At 33.7% G+C, this 12,755-nt stretch overlaps 1 protein-coding gene across 1 annotated transcript in view; it reads left to right on the top strand.

Moving 5' to 3' along the window:
* Window positions 1–8,599, top strand: part of LOC136027016 (protoheme IX farnesyltransferase, mitochondrial-like) — a 39,783-nt gene extending 31,184 nt beyond the window's left edge. Inside the window, exons 5-7 of the mRNA XM_065703920.1 lie at window positions 3,998–4,177; window positions 6,796–6,930; window positions 8,422–8,599. Of these exons, the coding sequence (XP_065559992.1) occupies window positions 3,998–4,177; window positions 6,796–6,930; window positions 8,422–8,579 (473 nt within the window). The 3' untranslated portion in view covers window positions 8,580–8,599. The remainder of the gene's footprint in view (window positions 1–3,997; window positions 4,178–6,795; window positions 6,931–8,421) is intronic.
* The last annotated feature ends 4,156 nt before the right edge of the window (window positions 8,600–12,755 follow it).

The raw sequence follows: 12,755 nt of genomic DNA, 5'->3' as shown, positions 1-12,755 counted from the left end.
TTTGTTGTTTTTTATTTTTCTCTCTCTCTCTCTCTCTCTAAGCTTTTTCCCTTTTATGTTTCGTTTGTTGTTTTTTATTTCTTTTTATGTGTTTTAATAATGCTTTAAATTTCTTTTATTAATAAAAATTGTAGATAGAATAAAAGTTTGCATTTTTTAGATTTTTATTCCCGGACAAATCTACGTAATGAAATATCTAACAATAAATATCTGCTATGTAATTGAAACTGTCTAGGTCTCACTAGAAAATAAAAAACGCTGTAACATGTTGGTGTATCTAATAGAAAAAATCGATAGTATTGGGATGTTTGTGGGCTCTCATGTTGAAAGGTTTGGAATCAAGCTAACCATTTAATCGTTACAAAAGGTGGGCAGAGAATTTCCCCGTTCGTGCAATAGGCTATCATGTAGGAAGTATTCCTTGAATCAAAACATTACGAATAGTTTTCTTTTCCAGATATTTAAGGCTATTACCTGGTCATTGGGGAAACCTCTGGTGTTATATTCGAATTCTAAAGTGGACAAAAATCTTTCGATTATAAGATTCCCTGTGATAAAATATCTTGAAGAAAAGAAAATCTTAAAAAACAACTTGAAAGAAAAAAACGATTTGCAAGAAAATGAAATCCTAAAGAAAAAACAACTAAAAGAAACAAAAACGCCTCAAAAGAAAAATGAAATAATGAAGAAAAAACTCTTAAAGTATAATATAACACCCATGTGTGTACCGTCATTACACTAATGCCGAAACAAATTTCACTAACTACTAGGGGGTATATTTTCTTGTTGTTAATCTTAATAATTTTGTTTATTAGTATATTCTCCCTCCTTTTGTATCCACATTCAATTTTCATGAGTTTTTTTTTCGAGAGCTAATGGCTGTTACTACCCTTTCAGCAGTTCTGGCCTTTTTGCTATTTATTTTTATTAGCATTGTGTAGAAATGAATAAAAATTCTAATAAAAAATAAAGAAAAATTCTTTATTAGAAAATTAAAACGAATACTTAAAAAGGAATACATTTTTGTATAATGATCAATAAAAGAAATACAAAAAAACTGAATTGACATATCGCTCATATGAATGAAAGTATATTGCCATGAAATTCGACACATTATCTTAAGATAAGAAAGTTATTTTTACCTTTGATCTGATTTGAATGGGGAGTGTTATTAGGATTTTGTTTGTATGCAAAAAAGGGAGATTATATTTGATATATTTTTAAATATATTCCATCCATCTGGATCTGCGTAATTCTTTTTATGGTATATTTGGGAATAATTGAAAAGTGTTAGCTAAAACAACTTAATGCGAAAAGCTGGATGGTACACACCGTTGACATGTTATCCGTTTTAAGCATGGCGTTTCTAATTCAAATTCCATAATGGTCTATTCCTTACACATGAAATACAATATATTTCATGAGAAATTTTTAGGAAGACTTAGAGTTTCCATGTCAATTGGTGGTGCCATAGTATATGTAAAGCTATGAGCAATTTGCGGGTGCTTGAATTAACTTTGTGAATATTTTGATTGGCAGTATTTGCATTGGCACCTGTATTCATGCAGAAAAAAGAGTTGATCCCGGTGGAGGACCGTCAGATTAATACCGATCCTAGGGAAGGACCACCGGATCATTGTCCAGCCTTGATGAGAACCTTGAACATAATACTTATTCCGGTGATGGACCGTCAGATCGATACCAACCCAGTGGAGGACCGTCTTATCAATGTCTATCCTGAGGATGGAACTATCAGATCAATCCTATCCTTGAGAAGGTACGATGGGACGTATTGAGACCCCTAGCGAGGATATTATAAGGTTTGTTATAGCATGGGGAAACAAAAGTAAACAATATGCCTAAGGAGGAACAGATGGCAGCAGCGAGAGGCGACCATCGGACAGATTAAGGCACCAGGGGTGACCGCTGGACAGATAGACCCATTACTACTAATACCATTAATTAAGTTCTATCACCTACGACGCACCTTTTTCATGCTCTTTCAGCTACAAAATGCATGTTGATATGATCAAGAGCTTTGAATAGTGCCTTTAATTATCTTTTTGCGATGTCACAGTTGCCTGACCGTTTCAATTGTGTTAGTTGCAGAAAAAAGGTGAAGACATTAGGTGCAGGGGTGCTTGCACCCTCCAGAATTTTTATTTCCACCAGAAAATTTTTAAATATCTTGTTTCTGAGTATTTCCGTTGGAAAATACCCTATTTGCGTCCATGGCAGCAGGACTAGCAGTATTTACACCAGGAATCAATCCCCGCTGCAGCAAGGTTGGGTGACAAGCTTGCTACTTGTCCCTGTAAAAAACACCCAGCAACTGAAACAGCAAATTGACGCCCTATGCGCTAGCAATGGCACAGGAGGATCTCCATGTCCATGGCGATTATTATGTTACTCTGATCATGTTTCCTATGCTTTTCTCTTAGTTATGGCCCCAAAGTAACATTTTTGAGTACCCTTTGGCACTTTGTGACGGTGTTATAAATTCGAATTTAGGAAAAGAACGTAGAGATTAAAATTAGATTTCAAATAAGGCCTTGAACAACTCTCTATGGTGTTTGAGTGCACCATTAGATACAAAGAAACAAAAACGGAACAAAAAGAAAAAACTGGAATATTAATGCTTTCTATGCAAAAAAGTGACTTTCGTTATTGTTTCAGGTTTAGGGCTTTAAGTTTCCTTTTTATTATTCCAAAAGTATATATGTCAATGGTTTTAGTTAGTTTCAGGCTCTTTTCTTAAAATTTTTGTAAGTTGCTTCTGCTATACCATTTTGCTATGGAAGGATTATTTGAAATACTAGCTTATATTCTTGAATCTGGTATAAATAAGAATTTCCTCCCATTCTACAATTTTTCTTAAAGTGAGTCTTTAAACTTTTGGTTGCTAGAAGACATGGTTTACTCTTTACTATTTAGCAGTTATGACTCCAGCCTAGATAACGCTTAAATAACTCTTGTAAAATGCACTTTATTAGTAATAAATTCGCGTATGTCAAATTATCTACCGAAAGGTAAAATTTTCTACTTCGTCAGCGAATAGAAGATACTCCGTACGACAACGGCAAGCCAAGGAGTTGGTTCATCTCCAGCCTTTACTATTGAAGACCTCACTTATGCGGACAAAATCAACGCACATTAAATAAACGGAGGATTTGACTAGAACTACGGTAATAATCTCCCTGGTCCCGATAATAATGAAAAGAGTAACAAAATTCAAGTTTTCTAAGCTTATTGATTGAAACACATGGGAACTGCATATCAGAAATTCCACATAGAATTTTCCTGATCTTGACAGTCTTCGCCCCAGCTGAACGTAAGCTCTTTAAAGTAATTCATTTGCGCCCCAGAATCCAAATTTGTGATGCAATGAAGAAACGATCTGTTAAATTCAAGGTACCAGTGAGAGCTGGTCGTCCTGGTTGCTTACTGTAAGTAAAAAATTAAGTAAGTAACCAAATGTCATACATGTCGAAAGGATTATACCACACAAGATTAGACTTATTAAAAATGGTTTTCAGCTTCTAAGCATCTTCTCAGTCAAACTTATAGCAAAAGGAGGGGCTCTTACAAAGTAAGGTTTCGTCTTTATAGGTTTTTTCCTGGCAACTTCGGTTGAAACTACTAAGCTAAATTTACGCTAGACTAGCAAACAATCTAAAAAAACACACTAAAATCTGCACGTAGAATAAGACATAATTCCAAGAGACAACCTCTTTAAGGTAGTAATATGGAATATATTCTGAAATATTCTCAATTGCCAATATTAGTGCTAAAATTAGGTGTTTTTAAGAAGATTAAACGTCTTAAACTAACATGGCAATTTTCCCCTCTTCTTCTTTTTTGGATGAGTTTAAAGATAAGTTTTTACGTAAAAATACGGATTATAAACGATTTTCTATTTTATAACATAATTTAAAGAAGCGTCAAGGTACATCGCTATTTAAAAGTCTATTATATTTTCCACTCCGTTTTCTTTTAGTTGGGGCACTACCAACTCTGATGGGATTCACTGCTTTAACAAACAAAGTCAGCTTAGATGGCGCTCTCTTGTTTGCCATAAGCTTTTCCTGGCAGTTTCCACATTTCAACGCTCTTTCGTGGTACTTGAGGAAAGATTATGCCCGGGCAGGGTATAAAATGATGTCAGTATGTAACCAAAGTAAGTAATGGTATAATTTTCAAGAGAATTACTTTACCTTGTTCATTTAGTAACATAACGGCATATAACACAACCTATGATTCATCTTTCCATTTGTTTTCAAATGCATTCTGGTTATTCTTCTATAGGTCTATTTGTTATATTTGTATATATTGAAATATTTCAACAATTTGTACAGCTTATGCTGATGACGGTTTGCATGTAAAATCAAGTACGTCAAGTCTGCAGAAAAAATGAAGCCCGTTTTTTTTAACTTTCGATAAAACTAACATTAACAGGAATTTGCTCAAGTTCAAGTCTGTGATTGCTATGAGACTCATCCGTTTGCTTTATTTTTACTCTTTCGTATTGGATTACCTTACTCTTATTCGTGTTCAAAAACTGTAGTGGCTCGGAATTTCTTTTGAAATACGTTTCCATTCTTAAACGTGTTCTGATTTATCTGTTCTATATTCGCAAGTTTTACATAGTTAAAAATATATATATATATATATATATATATATATATATATATATATATATATATATATATATATATATATATATATATATATATATATATATATATATATATATATATATATATATACTAGCTGTTGGGGTGGCGCTACGCGCCACCCGTAACGTAAAAACCAGGCTCTCTTATTATTCAATCCATTGAAGCGTAGGCAAGGTTCTTCCTCCAAAAACAAATTCAAACCCCGACAATACCAGTCTTCTAAAAAAAATGAAATCACGTTTAGGGATTTTCCAATAATACTAGGGTAAGTATTTTCCCAGTGACCACATTTGTCATAGTGACAATTAGAACATAGGAAACCTCTAGTGTGAGAGTCAAAAACATCTTAAAGACAGGAATGACAGTCTTTAATTTGCAGTACTTATTCTCTATACAACTTAAATGGATTGCACAATCTACACTTTTCATCATAGTCACCGACGATAGTACAATTTTCACCGGATGACCAATAGCCCAATGTTTACTAATGTATATATGTAGAACATTTTTTCACTGTTGACTTTCTCACTTTAAAAAGAACCTGACTTGCGAATAAAATGAATGTTCCTTTTACTTCTAGGAGAAGTAATGAGACGAGCGACGTTACAAAACTTTTTTGCTCAGAATTTTTCGACTTATTTTTTGTTTGGATAGGGTCTTAAAAGAAATTCTAGGTAGTGTTCAAAAGCAAATCCACAATACCATTTTGTTTTTTCGAATAGTATGTCAATAAACTGAGTAAATGCATTTGGCCCATGGCATAACAGTCTCGTATAATAGTCCAAAGATGGAGAACTATTTAACATTCTTTAAGAGAATATTTTGCTATTAACTGATATTTCTTGTAATTGGTCATTTAGAATCAAACAATCTTTCAAAGTCACAAGATTTTGCATGATTTTTTGTTTCTCAAATTTTTGGCCCTGATCCTCTCACTGCCGATTGTAGATTATCAAAGACAAGGAATGAAGATTCTCTCTACCTTCTCGTCACCAGTACAATATCTAACAAGAAAAGCGGTTTCGAAATGGAATAGTGAAAAATTCATTCCTTTTTTATATATTTTTATTCAGACCACTGTCTTCAATATATTTCAAAAACGCATTTGATCTCTCTTGTAGTCTTTCTATCTGCATTATATTCACTTTTTCCAAAAACATATATGTTCTTCTAGCTCGAATTTGCTCAATGATATCACATATCTTGCAAGAAATCTCATCTCATTCAAGCCGACAACCTTTTGTAATTTATACTGCTACATTAGCTACTCTAGGTGTCATTTCACCCTTACTAGCGTCTTCAACTTCCATTAAAGTAAAAGCATTCATTACTATAGAATATGCTAAGAACAAAAATAAATATCCACAATGTGGACGCAAGGAATTCTTTTCCGAATCTGAGGTAAGTGGACCGTAAGGTCTATCAAAAAACGTCAAGTGAAATTACGTCATCCTCAATAAATTTGCATAGGTAAAGAATGTCCTTTTACGTAACAAACAGATATGCGCTAAAACTTAATAAATTATAACACCTACTGGTTCCTATGAACTCATAACTTGTTAATATGGCGCTCAAATTCGTTGAGAGGATACTACTCAGAGATGTGGAGGAGCCAGCAGCCTCCCTAATATACGTAATAATTTCTTGTAATGTTACATTTTATTGTTTCTCCTTACTTTCAGTTGAAATACTCGTTTTTTTATTCAATATTATGAAGATACGACTCTTTACCGTTTCTTTTTTTTTCCCTTGTTGTTTTACTTATTATTTTTATAAATTGAATAAGTCGGTGACATGATTCTTAAAACACAGCATAGATAATGTAGGCTATTATTATTAGCAGAATTAGGCTTAGAATACAAAATCTTTTAGTTTGTTTCAAAACTGTGAATCCTAAAATTTTCAACCAAAAACTTCCAATGTTGACTACTATCGAAATTTACAAGCAACTATTTTTTCAGTAATCTCCTCCCCGTTTCTTTCGTCTTTTTATCCTGTCTCTTTTTCTCTCTTTGCCTCCCCCTCAATTCCTTTTTCTATGTATCTATCTTTTTCCCATTCTTTTCCACCTCTCTTCACTCTATATGTAAATTAACTATAGTATACCAATTTTTTCTAGATTTGTGCAGAAGTACCACACTAAACTATGCTTGTGTTCTCCCGCTGATTTGCCTTATGACCTGCATCAGTGGATTAACTTCAAAAGAATTTTTTGTAGTGTCACTCCCAGTCAATGGGGTTTTCATTTTCCTAAGTATGCTTCTCTTTTATATGCTTATAATCATAATCAGATTATTCTTTTCTTTTTTTAGCAATCTCAAAACGTGTTTTTCAGTGTTCTCATTATTGTACTAGCCATTTACAGGAAATATAACTTGTATTTGCTTTCCAAATGTAGTTGCAATGACATTTGGAGTCTAGTAATATGGCATATAAATTTCTATACAGAGGCAAGATTATAAAATCCAATTCACAGATATTTTTAGCGAGTCACCAGTGTCTGGGCATAATCAATATTCACCAAATTTAATTTCCATCTTTTTTTAGCAGCATGATTTGTCCAAAGTGATGATGGCTAGAAACTAATGTTTAGCCAAAGACACCCCTAAAATTATTGAAAGTGCCATGGACATGAGAATACAAACATTTAAGAAATGGGTGGTTTCAATATAAGAAGTCAGAGGTTTACTTTGAACAGGATACCAAATTTTGCTGTGGTTTTCGCTAAGGACCTGAAAAATACACCCGAATGTTGTTTACATGCAATTTTGATACATTTTTTAAGAGTAAGACAAAAATTCTTGAGAGGAGAGGGTTCAAATTTTGTAATATGTATGTAAAAAATCATGGTGATGTTTAGACAGTTAGGAACAATGGCTATGTAAAATGAAGCTGTTCATTGTTTAGACAAGCCTAGACTGTCGGACAGATATAAGCGTAAATTTCGATTTCTGTTAGTTATTGGGTTTGCGCCTTGGTATTCTTCTAAGGATGACTTTACAGCTTTCCATAATTTAGATTAATCTTTTAATTATTTAAGTCTTTTAGGAGTGACGAAAGTGTAAAAAAAAATACTGAGAAACAGAGAGTTTACTTCAAAAAAATATTATGACTTCAGAACTTTTGTTCATTTTAACTGCTAAAATTTTCCACACGAGAGCCAACTCTTAAGCCAACTCCCACAAGAGAGCCAACTCTTAAAGTTCAATTTACTATTTCTTTTTATGGGTGAAAATTTTACTTTAGGAGGTTTTAAATCCTGAGTGGTTTTGTATATACTTTGTTATTTGCCTTTATAAATATATATATAATTTAATTGGATTGCAAAAATATTGCATCAGATGTAAGCCAAAAAGATTATAGCCCAATTTTTACTTTTGAATCGTTGAAAAGTAGACATTATTTTTCTTTTCAGTATAGATATTTGTAAAATTTTAATTATAAGATACTGCTTAACTTCTACAACCTCCATTACCATAAAACAAAACCACCTTGCTGGAATCTAGCCAGATAGGCTAAGATACTTAAATAATTCAAAAATAATTAAACATACTTTCTCCTGTGACACTGTTCTTTTGAAATTTTGAATAAAAGAGAACCTTGAAAATCAATAGACTGAGTGAAGATTTTTTATTTCTTTTTTTAAGAACGAGAAGGGTTTCGAGTAGACGATGCTCGGTACCGGTTGGTTTTTAATCGTAAACATTTAATAATAATTATTTCAATTTGATTCTCATTTTTTCAGGTTATGACTTTTTCAAGCAGCCAACTGTAACCAACGCAAGAAAGCTATTTAAATACTCGTTAATATATTTGCCTTTAATTTTTTCTCTAATGTTTGTTTGCAAGGGGAAATATTCACTTGGCTTTAATGTTTTTTTTGCTACTGAAGAAGAGATATAATTAAATTACTGAAACCCAGATTTTTAAATTCACTTGTAGCTGCATTGTTCATCTCAGGATGTAAGTCTAAACTAGGAGGAGAAAGGATGCCATACTATTTTTTGTAAGGCTTAAAATATGAAGAAAGTTCAGAATTCGCAACTTTTTGAAAAATACAACGTTTGTCTAATCAAAAACGTTTACCCTTCATCCCTCATAGACATTCAGTTGAATGATGTAGCTGAAAATTCCAATAACTATGCCTCTTGGGGAAACAGGACACCACAGCCCCCGGAGGAAGGGCTGCAAGGTAGGAAAGTCGTCTCTTATTTACATATATCATTTTTCATTTGGAAGAATAGGGATATTCCTTTGTGGTGGGGGGATCATGGAGAGAAGTTTTCTACGAGGAAAATTATCTTGGGAGGGTAGTTTCCAGGGTCGAAGTTTCCAGAATTTTTTTTTACCAGGGTAGTTTTGCAAGAATTCAAATTCAAAATTTGATTTACATGTCGAGAAGTTATGGGGGGAAGTAATAGTGAGACCTCTACAGTTTTAAAAGAGCCCACCCCCTTCGAATCCCATTCCCAACGCTTTTTCAAAAACTTCTTCAAGACGCAGGTGTATGTTAGGTAATAGGAAATGTTTTCTAAAAGATGCAGGTCTCTGATACGTAATTGGCAATGCTTGTTTCTATAATTACTCAAAAGCCCAAGGCATTTTAAAAACTTCAGGGCCCTGCCAAATTAGGGTTTCTTTGCTTGTTACATAATAGTTTCTCTGATTCTTAAAAAAAACATCCGATGGTTAGGGTTTGTTTACTTCGGGATTTCCTTGGATACTATATGATAGGGTTTGAGTGTTTTAGAAACCTTCAGGTCCTTACCAAATCATCATTTCCTTATTTCTTGCGTAATGGGTTTTCTTTGTTACCCAATAGAGAGTTTTTTCTTAAGAACCTACAAGGGCCAGGAAAAACTTTCAGGGGCCTCCTCAGGTAACGACATGGCCTCAATTCATCACTGTCCAATATTTTCATGCTTTACAGCCATTTCGTGTCAGCCAACAAAGGATTTTGCTTCCATTTTAATGAGTAAAACCGTAAAAGAGATACTAGACATCTATAGATTTTCCTAGGAACAAGGTCTTGTTACTAAACATAAGGTGTACTGCTATAACCGGGAAACAAAAACGTCACGTTATTCTTCTAGTAGGAACATAGTATTTTTCTATTGCCCCGGAGGGTTATAAAAATGGGTACAAGAATGGAATTCCCATCAGTCATACATAAAATTCTGAACATAAAACAAGGAGTTTAAATAATGAATATGTCTCAAAGATACCAACAGGCAAGTATCTTTTTATATACCCCCTCACCCTACCAAAACATAAGATGTGCATACCAAAATTTTGGTTGATATAAATCACTATATTAAATAGATAAGTAAAACCGTAACCCCCGCCCCTCATACAATAGTTTTATTGGAGGTATAATAACCTTATTTTTATCACTAAATTCATGTTTCCATAATAAAGTACATTTTTCTCTTACTGGTTACATATTCTGACAGCTCACAATTGGGTAACCACCTACCTCTCATTTGGGTTAGACCTTAATTATCGTGGGCGTCTACCTTTTGGTATATGGTTTAATATTTACACGAAAACACTCAGTTTTACGCTAATGTAATGACTCATTTTTGGTGGCCTGTAAATTTGGATGTTCTGATATTATGAATATTTAATAATTTAAAATTTGTTTCCTGATTAAATTGGTGAGTTATTAAGTTCCCCCACCACACTTGCTCGAGTCGCTGGAGTTGAAAAGAAGTTCGCGACAAATTATTTTCAGAATGAACCCAGCTACACTCATCCTCGAAATCATAGAGTTTGTTGTCGTCATTATCGAAAACTAGGGCCTTTTGCCATTGCCTATATTACATACGGAACTTTTAACTGTAGACGAGATTCACAGACGTCACAAGAGCTCATACAAGTATATTATACTTGCAATCTGTGTTTTTAGTAGCTATGCATATGCCGTTACATTGCGTTCAAAGAGAGGCGATGAAGTTCCTGAGGTTCTTGAATCTATCTTTAAACAAAATTCTTATTGAAAAATTCAAATAAACCAGGGAAGTGAATTTGTTAATCCATATGTAAAAAAGGATTTATTGAAATATAACAAAATACTCTATCCTAGTCACAATCCGATAAAGGCTGCATTGGCTGAACGTTTGACAACAGCGACTCAACTTTTATTCTCAAGACATTGTACATTGAAAACTGTCACTTTTATTGAAGATTTCAATAAAATCATGTTGATTTATAATCAATTTCCTCATCGATCCTTGTCCAATCATTGTTCTCTTGAAGTTCATCTTAGCAACAATACACTTGAAATTTCTCTTAAACAACATTGCAATGATGAGGTTGTGAAGAAGAGTAAATTTAATGTTGGTGATAATGTTCGAATCAATCGGACAAAAAATATTTTTGAAAGAGAAATTTCTTGTTTTCCACTGAGCTTTTTAAAGTGCCAAAAGTCTTTGACACTAAACCTGTAACTTATCGTCTGCGTGATATGAAAAATGACAAGATTCCTAGAGGTTTGTACGAGTATAACTAGAAAAAGTTAAAACCACTGGAATGCATCAAATTGAAAAAAAAAATAATTGAACTCACAAGAACATCTGACCATTACTTGTTCGTTGGCAAGGATACAACTCTGATTTGATTCTTGGACTGCTGCTGAAGATGTTTCCAATGACTAATCATTTTTACATAGTATTCATGTCCAATGTCTCTGACCCAACTCTGCCTTACGATCAAATTTGAGCGGAGGTATGAACTTGCTCTTGTTGATTGTATTATTAAAAATATTTATGCTATCTTGAGAAAAGATCGGACATATGGTATAAAAGGTATACCTTATTATTGGCCACTGGTTAGTGAGGAATGGAAAGAATCAATGAACTCATGTGAACATGCTTTCATCGCACTACCGCACAAGGACTATTCTAGTAAGATTGATTTGTGTCGTGCTATAAATAGAAGAATCATGGTTCGTAAAAATGGTGCATTTCACTTTAATTTTTAAATGGAATAGGCCAAGATCTACATTGCTTCCCCCACTGAAAATGAGAAGGTTAATCTCAACGACAATCTAAGAGATTTTCTTGGTTTTAAACAAAATATAATCAATGAAAGAAAAGCTGGAAGCACTAGTGAGATGGAAAGTATCATTTTTTGAGACTGCCCACCCGGCTTCTCGTTTGACATTTGAATATTTTGCTATGCGTCCTTTGTCGAAACATCGAAAGTTGGTAATACCAATGTACCCCGCATACGTGTTCTTGAAAGAAAAAACACTCTGGAACAGATTCATAACTACAATATAAAGCACCTTCAATATATTCCAGTCAAAACTTCGCATTTGGAACTGTCAGTTAACATTGAAAGGTGAATTGGGCAATTTTCTAGCAATGACAAAAAGTTTAGCTGTGAGTACATGTCATTTTCGACTCATTCAGTGAGATGGCTTAAAAAAATACTTTTGTTTGTCCTGAAATTTATTGCTATGTTGCTACTCTTAGACCGCGACAATTGGGCCACGGAATAGAGTATTTTAAGGATCGTTCCTCCATGTCAGGGTAAGGTCCCGACAATTGGTTTGCTAAGCTGTTTTGCTGTCCTCTAGTCCATGGCTAAGAAATATACTGCACCGGTTGCCGGGGATATTGCATCCTTTACCCTGCACGATTGGGGCTATGGGAAGGATTTTAAAGAAAGAGTTTTACAAAACCTAAGGGTCAGTACACGGTCTACTTTGTCCTGATTGAAATCAGGACAAAGTAGAAAAGTTTAAATAGGGTTAGAAACACCTCATCACTCACCAGTCTCAAATCAAGCTCTTAAACATCGTTCTTGTTAAAGAAGAAAAGAAACCAAAAGTAAAAATTGTTAGATCGAAAAAGGATTTCTTTTCATATAACTGTCATATTTACCACGTAAAGAATCTCATCCTTCAGTCACCTCATCTCTAAATGTTTTCAATGTTGAAAATATTGATGCACGCGTAAAACTTGTTTACTGTGAACAATTTTAACCGCAACAACCGCTCTCTGAAAATTTACATTTTCAACTTTATTCCAGTGAAGATTATGTCATAGATTTGACTTCAAAATTGATAGGATT

The sequence above is a fragment of the Artemia franciscana genome, chromosome 5 (genome assembly GCF_032884065.1).
Source record: "Artemia franciscana chromosome 5, ASM3288406v1, whole genome shotgun sequence".
Classification (NCBI taxonomy): Eukaryota; Metazoa; Arthropoda; class Branchiopoda; order Anostraca; family Artemiidae; genus Artemia; species Artemia franciscana.
This window is presented reverse-complemented; position numbering and strand designations above follow the sequence as displayed.